General features: G+C 34.5%; 1 protein-coding gene across 30 annotated transcripts in view; it reads left to right on the forward strand.

The window, feature by feature from the left end:
- The window catches only part of PTPRD (protein tyrosine phosphatase receptor type D), a 477,045-nt gene that overhangs the window by 394,750 nt on the left and 68,913 nt on the right, over positions 1–13,382 (forward strand). For all 30 annotated transcript variants that reach the window (XM_069880847.1, XM_069880848.1, XM_069880854.1 and 27 more), the window contains one exon: positions 4,144–4,241. In XM_069880847.1, the coding sequence (XP_069736948.1) occupies positions 4,144–4,241 (98 nt within the window). The remainder of the gene's footprint in view (positions 1–4,143; positions 4,242–13,382) is intronic.

The raw sequence follows: 13,382 nt of genomic DNA on the forward strand, positions 1-13,382 counted from the left end.
GCAGGTTTTTTTTTTTCAAATATCCTAAAGGCATTCTTGTTACTTTTTTATGGATCACAAATTCCTGCTGAAACAGGGTAATCTTTCATTTTTTCAATTTTTCTTGCCCAAATTTAAAAAATGTATTTCATTCTACCTTTTTGATAAGGGTAAATATCAGTAACAGTAGCTACTGTTACTGATTCCAGCCTTTTTCTGTAATGGGACAACACCTTAATCAATACACAGGTTGGTGTATGGGAGAATATCCTGTGTAATTACATTAAAATGAGGTTGTAGTAAATCAGTTTTTAAAACCGCAGAGTATTAATTCAGTGTTTATCTGAAATACAGCTCATTTCATAAAGAATTTTCTGTGAAAATACTGTGTCACACTTTCACTTCATCTAGATTGTAATCTTTATGCTAGTAGCTATGCACTTCGTTTAATTTTCAACTTCCTTCTTATTTATTGTGGGCATGTCAACCTTTAAGATCAAATTTGTAAATAAATGTGTGTTTCACATATTAAAAGCCCTTATCATAATACCCTGAAAACCAAACAAACACAATCCTAATTTAAGACACTAGCAAGGCCAAAACATCCACTTACTTCAGTAGGGTAAAGGAGTACATTTAACAGGTCTGTTAGTATGCAGATGACCTTACTCTCTCAATTTTTCATTGAAATTGTGACACATATGGTATCCCATGTTCCTTAGTCATGTGTTTACCTGAGATTAACCAGATGATAATTCTACACTGTAATTAAACCATACATTCTCATTTAGTTCATGTGGACAGTTTACTACTAGGCTGCATAGGATCAATCACATTTGGCAATCTCTACAAAATCTGGAAATAAAAGCTTCTTATGAATACAGCTTCAGCTGTGTTTTGCATGTGGTGGTTTTTGGTTTTTTATTTTTCTTTTTGTTTCTGTTTGAGATTTTAAGTGTTTTTCTCTTTATTTTCTTATTTTAAAGAAAGTTGGAAAGCATGTTTTCAGCATGGTATTTCTTTTGACTTTCTAGCATGCCACAGGATTTGTTGTATTTTAGCTGGTTTTTGTCTTTAATTTTGGATTGTCATCATGTATGTTGGTTGATGTGGAGGTGTGGCAGAAAATAAGTATATTTTCTTATTTGTAACCACAAAAACAAGTGTGTTGAGCTGTGATTTGGGTGGGATTTTTGAGTCAAGTTCTATACCTGCTGTTCACATGCAACTCACATGAAGCTCTGTTGGAGCTTTTGCATGAGATATAATGATATTTTAAAATGTTCATTCACAGCATATTCTGTTACAATGCTTGTTATTATTCATATACTGATTACATAACAAAAGTCCTCCAGCAATTCTTTATAAAAAAGTAGCTACTTCTATCTTCCCAGTAGAGCCTATTTCATATATTAAAAAGATGAAAGTATAACAAATGTGATTGCTTCACTTCATAACTGAAAAATAATATTTGAAGAAAGTTAGTAAGTGTCCAAGTGTAAGTGCCTAAAACAAGTTGTGGAGAATATGCAGTCAAAATCTGCTGATATCTGAAGTTGTAAGTAGTTCCTTTTTTTTCTTAGCAAAAAATTTCATGTCAAGTTTCACTTTGCATAAAATGTTTAATATGAAATCTCCATTTAGGAATGTTCAATTGCATATGGAAAAACATAGAAACAAAAATAATTTAAAAAAGAATGGATATTCAGCATCTTTAAAAAAAATCCTTCACAGTCAGCTAATTATTAAGATTTGTGTTTATGATGCTGGTGATTTAGTCAAATTCATTGTTTAATGAGCAAGTCTCATTCTCTGGTTTTATGTCCTTTATGTTTGCAGTAGGGTAACTGGACCTTTAGACATCATCTTAGCTGAATCTCCAGATGCTTTTCTGTGCATGTCTGAAGTGCCTGTGTGTACGAGATTGATTGATTATGATGGTCTACTGCTGTTACTAATTTGTTTCCCATTTCCAATTGGCTTTTACTTTTTACAGCTTTGAGCAGTAATTCAGTCCCCTACGCCTCCCTGATTGGCTCTGTGTCCTCCCTCTCTAGCCAAACTACCACTCAGTCCTTATATGATAATAACTCTCTCCCACGATTCGCTCGAAAAGGTCTAAACATCTTTGTCTCTATTACTTTCTCTGTTCAAGCACTGTTCTAGATGTACATCAGTCCACCTCCATTTCTGGATCAATCTAGAGTTCTCTTGTGCTTTTTCACTCACATATTTTCCATAGGGGTGCTTGATCTGGATCAATCAGTGTAATTACTAAGTGGCTGTCACCCACGCTCATTTTGAGAATAGCCAAGTTTTGTTAAGTGAAATTTCTAAGAAAATGGGAGACAACCAGAACGGATTCAAATAGATTAGTACTTACAGACCAATTTGTTAGTTGAAATTTGTAAGGAACTTCCCTGTTATATCTGAACATGCTGTTTTGTTAGTTTAACAGCTTGCCTTAATGTCTACTTTAAATACTGTCTCACCATTACAGATGTGCTATGAAGGCAATATATAAATATATATCTATAGGGTCAGAGTTAGGGCAAGTGCTGCTGGACATTACTTTGGACTCTAGTATGTCTTAAATGTCAAAGAATCAAAAAGAAAATAAGATTATTTTTTTTTTAAAAAAAGAAAGAAAAAGAAAAGCATACTAATAGTGTGACTGTGTTGTAACCACATGGTCATTTTCAGCTATGTTACAGGAAATGCAAGTTACCTGTCTTAGGCATGCTTTTGAAATTCACGGTGACAAGGCAAACTGCATTGTGCAACATGGCTTCCAGCTTGAGCCCCCTTGATTCATCATTGTTTCCCCTTTGTAATTTCAAGAGATCTTGGGGTTCACTAGCTTAATTTTTCTAGCCAGCTCTAATTTCTTCCCACAAGCATTTGAAAGCTCACTTTCCTTTTTGATGTTGTAGTATAAAGCGTTGAGAGAAGAATGTAGGCATTTTGGAGATGGGTTGTGAAGGCTAATAGTGTGAAACAAAGATGTTTTCAAATTTTTGCCTGGCAAATCCTCAGCTGGTAGATTGTTCTAGTTAACCCCACATCTTTTCTGTCTTTCTTTTGCCTTGCTGTCCCTATACTCCCCTGCACACCTATCTCCATCTCTGATTCCCAGATCTTCTTTTTCACTTGATATCTTCATTAGTGGACAAAGATGTTTACACCTGAAGTAGATTGTAGGTACTTTTGGGGGTTGATAAATGGGGTTTCAGATTAAACGTATTTTAAAGTATTAGTGCAGTCAGTCTGTCCAGCCAAACTGTACAACCCCTGCTTCTACAATCTGCTACTAGTGAAAACATTTTTGAAGTTCTAATTGTTTGATGTCCAATCTTGTCTTCAGTGACTGTTGTCTAAAAGCAATGGTGCATGTTATGCTAGTCATTCATATTTGCATGTGAATGTCAGTCACCTCAAAATGTCATAACATATTTAGGTACTTCTAATTTAGTCAGAATATATAGTTAGTCTTCTTGACCTTGATGCATTATTATTATTAATCCTCAAGCTATCCATTTCATTTTTATATAATTTGTTTTATAAGTTAGTTTTATGTTGGTTTGAGATTTGTTTGCTTTTTACCATTCTCTTTGCAGGTTCAGGTATCTTTGGTTACCACAGTAACCTTCATTCTTCAAGTTCATTTTTCTTGATTATGCATAAGTCACTTTGTTTTCTGTCAAAACACTATTCTTCCTCCTTCAGGGTTCTTTCAGTGTCGGTTTCTCAACTCACCTTTCCTCATCTAATTCAATGGAGTTTCCATTTCATACAGTGCAGGAGAAGGAGTTTGAAATGGCATTAAGAGTCATTACTCAAAGCAGAGGTTGACATCAGGTCTAACTCTCATTTTTCCATGCCTAGCTAACCTCATTGATTCATATCACAGTAACTCTTTCCTCTACACTAGGAATGTTAGTTTGGGGAATATGCTTGGTTACTTCTTTTAATTTGGCTTCAGAGCCCATCTATCCAGAGCATGTCCTGCTTTGAGTAAGCAAACTATTTGCCTGCTTCTCTCACATATGACATCTTTACTACTTACACATTTCTAGCCATTCTAACCACTGCATTTTCTAGATTTTAGAGTGTGATCATCACTGTAGTTTACTTTAAACTCTGTTCTTCTTTGTTCTTCAATAGGTATGGCCAGTCACCCTCCAATACCTATCTTGGAACTTGCAGATCACATTGAAAGATTGAAAGCAAATGACAATTTGAAGTTCTCACAGGAGTATGAGGTAATTTTCCCCTCTTTCTTGTTATTCAAATTGATTAAAAAGTCATGCTTTCTGTTTCCCTAGACTTAGCTCTGATATATTGCCACCCTGATGGTGCCAGTTTCTATCACATTAAAACCATAATTTCAAAAGTTCTCTGTGTAAAATGACTATATTGGTGAGGTGGCTTTTTTGTTTATGACCATCTATTCTCTTTTTATAAGACTGCATGCTAGGCAGACTCTGTGGCTACATACTTAAAGTAGTATGGGAATGATACAACACTTAGTCTTTTTAATATACACAAACACCCATCTACTCTGCAGTTAAAAGATCCTTAGATTCCTTTAAAAGTATCATATGTAATGTAATGTTGACAAGACACATGGAGTACAAGCTCCAAAAGGTTACAGTCCACTGTGTTAATTTTGCATGGTTTAAAAGAATTTGCAAACACTTCATACCTTACCTAATACAATATTTTGAAGATATTGTATTTTCCTCCTCTCAATAACACCACATTGATAATTTATAAACGATGGACTGCAAGAGCATGAAAGAATTTCACTGGAAGAGAATAATCACAGGCAATCAGTAATCCACGCAGTGTAACTCCCCATTTGTACTGTGACGAGTAACAGCCTCTTCTGTCAGTAATTTGTGGCTAAAAGGACTTAGATAGCCATCCATTAAACACAGTAGGTTATAGGTTTTTTTCTTCAATGCTGTGTTAAAACTGTGTGGACGAAGTATGCACTGAACTATCAGAAAAAGAATGCATCTTTCACAGAATCACTAGATTGGAAAAGACCCACAGGATCATCGAGTCCAACCATTCCTATCAATCACTAAACCATGCCCCTCAGCGCCTCGTCCACCCATCTCTTAAACACCTCCAGGGACAGTGACTCAACCACCTCCCTGGGCAGCCTGTTCAAGTGCCCAATGACCCTTTGCATGACCTTTTTTGAGAAGGTGTGGGTGGTCATGCCAGTGATCCAAATATTAACAGCTCCCAGAAAGATCACTGACACAGTATTTTCTTTTATGTCTATTATGTCACTGATCCTTGCTCAAATCTCCTCAAGATTTTGTTTGCATGGTGGAGTATAAACTTGGGTTACTCTCACTTCATTAGTGACTGCACATTCATTGCACTTGAAGGTTCATGCAAACACTGACAGTGCAAATAAAAAAACACTGAAGACTTCGATATGTCCGCAGTAACATATGACTGCATGGTACAGACGTCCTGCAAATATCCGATGTATTTAAAGAGTCTTGACAGAACACATTAAAAAGAAATACTAACTGCTATCATAGGGAATTATAGTTGCTTAATATGCAATTGAATGTGTTGTTCAGGAAGACCTTAAAACTGCTCTAAAAAATAATCTCATTACGTACCAAAAGGAAAATTTTGTTTCAATAATTCACGGAAATAAATTTGTTTGAAGAACTTTTCAGGATTGCTGTTGGAATCACAAAAAATGTAGGAGTATCTTCTCGCATTTCTGCATGTAACTCCTGTGCTTGTAATTAAGTATGAAGATTGTAGCATATAAAGAATCAGAGTGGGAAATTTTTGAAACAGAATGTTCAACATAAAAAGAACTAATTTTAAGTACAGATTTTCAGTCATTTCCTGTTGTACTATAAGGCACATTCCTTGGAATATTTGTGTAGGAAACTCCATTTAATATATAATGGATTCCATTACAAGTCTTGTAATGTATTATAACTTCCTTAAAAATAAACAATACACCTCTGCTACATCTTTAGCATGTTGTGGAGATGACATGGTTCTTGTGTGGTAATATAATTCAAAAGCTTTGGTGATTTATATTTCCTTCACTATTTAAATTGTTAACATAGTCCTGAGAACATAATTTTAACCATTTATAGCCAGCATTGTGAAGATAATTTGAATCATAAATTTCTTAGTATCTCTCCCTCCAGAACTTTTTACCAGTCTGTGTAAACACTCAGCATTCACTTTTTTTTTCTTTCTTACAAAACACACCATCACAGTGGTATATACCAGCCAAATGATCAGACATTCAAGATTAAAATATGGGTACTGTGAGTCAACATCAAGCTTCATTCACATTGAACCCAAGAGAGTTCAATGTTTATCTTTGACATCCCAGCTCTAAAGATGTCACTCCATGTCCATCTAGTCCAAGGTTCATCTCTTGTGAAACAGAACTCGTTAAAAGTCCTGCTATTTGATTTCATGGTCTAGTCTAGGCAGTGGACTAAGGCTGCATTTTGATGATCACTCTAAGTCATCTCTCTAACTTGGCTGTGCATTCCTGCTGCCTCTCTTGTGCCAATCCTGGCACTAGTGCAAGTGCAGCTGTTCAAGGATTATCTCAGGAAATAGATTCAGCTGAAAACTAATTGTTTTATTTTTCTTTGCTATTTTCAGTTGGATCATTTCCCTGAACTAGCTCAACACATGGCTGCATGAGCTCTAGTGCCAGCACAAAGGAGATGGTGGAAACATTTGTGGTCAGGGATTGGGACCTTCTCTTTCAGCAGCAGTCCTCACTAATGTCCCTTAAAAGCAACTTTTCAATTCCAAGGCAGAAATGGGTACAGATGGTAACAGTTCAGTTAATGTCACTTCAGATTAGGTTTGAACTGGTGACACAGAAGGAAAAAGATACTTCTCATTTTCAAGGAAACCTTAACATTTATTGATAGTAATAAAGTCCTCCAGTTTATTCCTATTTGGAGTAACAAACATTTTTCACCAGTTACCACTGATGAATATTTTTTCACAATTTCTTTTCTTCCTTGGCATTCCATTTTTTAATTTTACATTTTATGGAATTTCTTACATTGCTATTGATAAAATTCTTCCAAAATAGACTGATAGTATACAACAACTGTTATGACAACTTTGCGATACCATAAAAGAAAAAAATATATACAATTTTCTGATAAACACTGACTTCTCACTCAGCTTCTAGAATTCCATTCAGGAGGTTAGCTTCTTTTCAAAAGGATATTTTAATTATTTTTTACAGTACCCTACTTTAGTTGCCACTTCAAAAGAATTACTTGTTTTACAACTCAAAACATATCTTTTCTCACTGTATGCAGCCTTTTCAGGTCTTCAGAAGCATTTGAATATTTGTTCCTGTTCCATCCTTGTTCCTGATCCATCCCCTGCCTTTTGATCAGAATTTTGGAATAAAATTGCAAACAAGGGGTTTTTTTCTCCTTTTGGAAGTTTATTGCTTCCTTAATTGTACCCACTTTCTCTTCAGACATACTGAAACCTCCCCATCTCTTCACTAATTCCAAATGAGAGAAAAAAAGTTCTCTCACAGAAGTTGCATATCTACATGTTGTCTCCTCTGCTGATCTATACCCTCTGGCATAATTTTCTGATGAAACCCACTAAGTTCCTTGCAGCTATCTTAAAGAAGGAGAAGGAACACTTCTTTGTAGACCTGGATCATAATAGAAGACAGGGTTGCTTTCATCAAATAAACCCAAACTCAACCCACTATTCTGGTACAAAGCTTTCCAAATGGGTTTTTTTGGGTGGAGTTTTTTGTGGGAGTGGTGTTTTTCATTTTGTTTTGGTTTGATTTGTTTGGTTTTTTTTTCATGAAAATATGTTCCTTTTTGTGCTGTGTGACATGTAGTTGAGAAAGAATCTGAAATTGCCATTAAAAAAACAATTAGTCCAAACTACGTCCTATTGCACTCTGGTTCTGAAAGGAATACCCAGGGTAACATGGCAGGTCGGGAAAGCAGGTATTGCAAAAAAGTAGCAATACATATAGTAAAATTGTATTCAGGGGGATAAAAAAAGAAAATAAAAAAGAAAAATGTAGAATTTCATTTCTGTGAAGCATTATGAAGATTATGACTATTGCAATATTTAAATAAACATAATTCACTGGTTGGATAAAGTACTTTTGTACTTTTAGCATAGATAGTGCTACATCCAATTCTCAGTTAATTTCTACTTCAAAATAAATTTTCATAATCCTACATTAAGAATTTCTAGTTTACAATCCCCAAGCCTATGCAAAATGTTGATTTACTTTGTTACCATGATGTATCTTTTATGTTATGTACTTCTTTTGTAATCCTAAATTAAAGACAAGGTTCCCAACCCAACAGATTATTAAGAAGCTTTTGCTGACTTTGGTAGTTTCGATGGGACAAGGTTCCTTTTGGACTTGACAGGTGCTAAGCAGAAAGCCATATTCACAAGAAACTAACCTTCATATTGTATCTCCTTCTTAACTTAGGCTTTAGAATAAATAATAAAAAGAGATCATGAAGATAGACTGAATGAGAACAATAATGTTCTGCCTACTTCACGCAATACCCTAGATGTATTTGTGAAGTCATTTCCTCCTACAACATAGAACAGAATACCTATTCCTTGAAAGCAGATTCACAGGTCTTGTGTAAAATAATTTCACATTTATTAACTAGGATCTGTAGTTATAGCTTCACACCTTTAAGAAAGTAGATTCAGATTCATATCATTCTTTAGTAAGAATCTGTTGCTGTAACACAAAATTACTCTACCAGCCTCTATGTGTTACAGTATGACTTAGAGAGAGAGTGTGTGTCTATGTCTGTCTGTCTGTCTATCTGTCTGTCTGTGAAGACAATTTATAGAATCTAGTGCAGTTATCTTTTTGTATCTTAATCTGCAACAAGATAAACAGACACTAGACACTAAAGCAAAGTAAGTTATATATTAGTAGAAGCACATACAAAATTTATTACTGATTTAAAATATTTTAAAATCCATGAAGAAGAGACAATCTACTTAATGAGTCTATACTAAAGAAATACCTGAATTTAACTCCTATATTATTGCAGGTGATAGTGACTTTTAAATAAAAATCAGTTTCTTCTGAGCAAAAATTCATTTTCTATCTCTACCTTTACGACAGTTTCCTCTTTTTTAATTGCAAACAGAATTTATTGGTATTCTAGAATTTTGTTTTTATATGATGTGCTCCATTTGTTGAGAAACAATTAGTGTAGTCAGTGAACGATGAAAACTTGTTTGTCTTCTTATTAATAGCACATATGCTATTGCATTCACCTAGGTTGCTTGGCATTTAGTTCCACCTAGGATCCAAGCCAGGAAGGTAGTTATGATGGAGAATTTTAAAGAGAAAATGCAGGAATCAGAAGTGGCAATAGTCAAGATTTATAATAGTGTAATATCTCCTGCCTTTGTTTTGTGAATGTTTCCTTGGGATAACATTTGTTTATGCTTATATAATTAAAAGAATATTCAGATAAAAAAAAAGCTGGTATTACTGTATTAGGATGCTAAGTTTTGGACTGATACCTAATGTTATTTTGCCAAGGAATAATCAAATACTGTAATAAACACCTGCTTTATTTTCCCTAACCAAAAATAGTGATATGTGTAGGAAAAGAAAAGTAGTACACTTCTTACAGCAAGAAATGTTCAAATGTTCAAAGGCAGACTATGTAGTTCATTACAGGTAAAACTGAGGTTGGGTGGCTTTTTTGAAAGAGTAATTTTCAGGATTTTTAGGGGTCTTATGGAGGAAACAGTGAATAATTTAACTCCTTTACTCCTTTCTTTAAAAAAATGAATGTTGACGATGATTTAAACCCATGTTGAAAATTTAAAGAAGCACCAGTGTCTCATATGAGACAGTTACAAAATTTAATGTTTAAGAGCTGCTGTATTTCATGTACTATATAAAATAAAACAACAGGATTCTTTAATCACATAAATATGTAAAGTAGGCAAGGTTTTACATTACTCAAGTATTATTCTGCTCCTGATTTATTTTGTACCTGAGGTTAAGCATAATCTTCTGATTTCAACACAAAATTATTTCCACCACAAGTGGTTACGATAACATAGGCAAAGGATTTTAATTGCAGATAGGGAATAAACAGATTGTACTTAAGGCTAGAGGCAAAGAAATAGAAAACAGTGAGTCTGGTTCTTTACAAGTGAGGATTTCTAAAGCTTTTTTTGTAACAGAGACTTTCCCTTAAATGTGTTTTCAAATTCTTGTTTTCCTCCTTAAGTATACCTTAGTTATATCCCTATAAAGTTTGTTGATTCCATTGGAATCTAGTTTTACATGATTTCATTTCGTCAAAGGAATATTAGCTTGATATCACAGAGGAAATCTTTGTTCTTGAGAGGAGTTTGGCAAAAGCCTTAGTTGTATTTCTAGCTGATCTTGAACAATTCAATTACTTTCCTTTGATAATCAACAGAAAACGTCTCATCTGTGCATTTTCAACTGGGTTTGGGACCAGGATACAAGCTTCAATTTGAGTTCCAAAGAAGATTTAGTCTTGTAAAAAATATGGGTTTATCCCTCATATCTCTTGAAAATGGCAGCGTTTACAGTGTAATATGAAAATCTGTGCCTTAATAAGAAACCATAATTCCAGTTGGCAAGTTTCCATGATTGGAAACAGTATCATTGTTCATGCATCTAACATTCATGTTTTGGTAATGCAGTATATAAATCTCATTTTATTAGCAAGTTTCCTGCATGATACAGTAGCATCTTATTATAGATTCATCAGCTATGGTATGAAAATCTCATCGCAATCCCTCACATTGATAGAAGAGGGTCAAATTGTTCATTTTTATGGGTAGCTGACTACTTTCTCCAGTTGTGCAGAGTCCATTTGCATTGATGTCCTCTCATGTTTATCTTTTTCATTATTCTTTTTCTACCTGGTCTTAAGTTTCTTTGTCACCCGGTGCTTTTTCATTATTTATTTTGAGCCTCAAACGCAGCACCTACAGTGCGGGGAAAATCTTTACAGGATATGCCCTTCTGGGCTTGTCAGATCTACACAGTTACTCACAATCCCCACAAACCACAAAGACTCAAACCAACTGGCTGTTAGTTTTCTGGCAGGGTGACCCTTAGTAGCAGTGTTCCAGCACAGGCAGGCATATGTCAGCTTATACCATGAAGGGTGGCATTTTGTCATACTCATTCCTTCCCCAGTACTGTATCAGGATATAGTTCTGGAAGGCTCACAATTACAGCAGGGAATATTTGCCTCTTATTTATTTAAATACTGTAAAGGAAAACTTCACAATGAGCAGGTACAGAGTTTACTGGGAGGAAGAGGGGAGGTGTTTGAAATTCTGGAAACACATTTCTGTTACTATGATTCACAACCAAAGAAATATTTTGTGGATGGTGCATCATACTAGTAAATATTGCTCAAGTCTTTTCCCAGTAACAGACCAGACTTTTTTCCAGCAGCCAACCATTCAGAACACAAAAGCTGAAAGATTAGTCAAAGCATGGGAGGGTAACAACAGTATTACAGATATCTTTATTTCTTTTGCACAAAGCACCCATACTACACAGTTCTGCTATGAAGAAATCCAGATCTTTGTTAATGTCAGCTTTATTGGAGGGAAGCTTTCCGAATGAATATACTAGAAATCCTATTAAAGTACCGTCCATTAAACCATTAAAGCACTCATTAAAACTGTTAGTACAGACTTGTTATTCATGAGTTATTGGTCTTTCACACTTCTGAAATGTGTCTGCCAATACCACTCTACTCTTTGTTCTAGTGTGGCTATTAAGTCTGAGGAAATATAGATTAACTTCCTTTTGCCAAAACAGTGCTTTGTGGGAGGATAGTAAGGCCACAAAGTGGTTCAGATTGGTGAGAAAAATTGGAAAGATTAAAGTTCAGTCCATTTGCCTGGATTCAACATAATTTATGTTAACTATGTCTGCATGCAGGCCTAAATATTAATCACTGAATTACACCATCTGGCCATACATCACACAAAGAAGTGAATGGGGAATATAGTGTGATGCTGTGATGAATATATCCTCATCTGCTCCTACAAATAGCTAACAGAGAAAGCTGCTCTTTGGTTTTTTTTTCTTGGTATTGAAAAGCAGCTTTAAATCACTTAAGCAGTAAGGAGTGAAAAGGAGAAGAATACTGAACAGTGGAAGCTAAGTTTTATATGTAAAGTATTCTTAATAATCTATAAATTCATGTTGACTATAGGTATAATGTAGAGCTGAAGATAATTCTCATAATAGATAACTATCTACTTAGACCATTATTTTCTATATGCAACCGTACATGCCAAAATACACTTTAAACTTTAACTTTACAAGTAATTGTAATTATGAATAGATAATTAATGGGCGTTTTTAGTATGTGTGCACCCTTCTTCTTTTTTGATTGGGTAAAGCCTGAGTCCTGCAGTCCAGGCTTAAAACTAGAGGCATGGTAGATGGCAGTTTATTCTGTTATTTCTGGTTTTCTTTTGAAGTGCAGAGAAAATGTAGGTAACATATAATGAATTAATTTCTGGAATATTTGGGCGTTGTAGGTAACATTGCAAAGCAGTGTTGCCTTATTCTAAGGCAATGCTCTTTAGCTCCAATTTTTGCATATATGTCTCTCAAAAACATCTGACTAGGAAGTCATAGATAGTGTACAAGTGCTTTATTGCTGGTCAAATAATTTATTCTATTTAAACATTTATTTAGAGTATAACACATTAATATATTGAGAGCTTCTTCTCTTTATTTTGAAATTACTGGTTTTGATCTAAATTATTACTTGAATTCTAAGCTAAACTCATGCTGATTACTCTCTAAAATACCAAAAACTTCACTTGCAAATAACCAGCACTACTTGTCTTATCCACTCCATTCACTCAAAAAGTAAAAGAGGCAAGAAGCTTGCTGAGAGAAGCCATTATGTAAACATAATTGCTTTTGAACCATATGATGTAGATGTGTTGGTGATCAGTGGTTAAATAGGCGTATTATATGTCTTAAACGTACTGTATGTGTATATGACATTCCCCTTCCCAGTGCTGATGGAAATGCAATCCAAATTATTTGCCTTCACTACAGGTTAAATAAATAGCAGTAACAATAAAAATATATGTGTTTTTAAATGAAGCAGTGCTTCCCTGTTACAAAAATATATCAGCCAAAATTAAATTGTAAGAAAACAGAATAAGAAATTTACAAGGTAAAATTTTCCCACTTGCTTTACTGATAAATTTTAATTTCACTGTGTAGTCAGAAAAAGCAATGTTTTGGTCAGAGAAGGACCAAACTCTAATTTTGGAAGGATCAGGTTTCTACTTTTACACTGCAG

Source organism: Phaenicophaeus curvirostris, chromosome Z (assembly GCF_032191515.1).
Source record: "Phaenicophaeus curvirostris isolate KB17595 chromosome Z, BPBGC_Pcur_1.0, whole genome shotgun sequence".
NCBI classification, from domain to species: domain Eukaryota; kingdom Metazoa; phylum Chordata; class Aves; order Cuculiformes; family Cuculidae; genus Phaenicophaeus; species Phaenicophaeus curvirostris.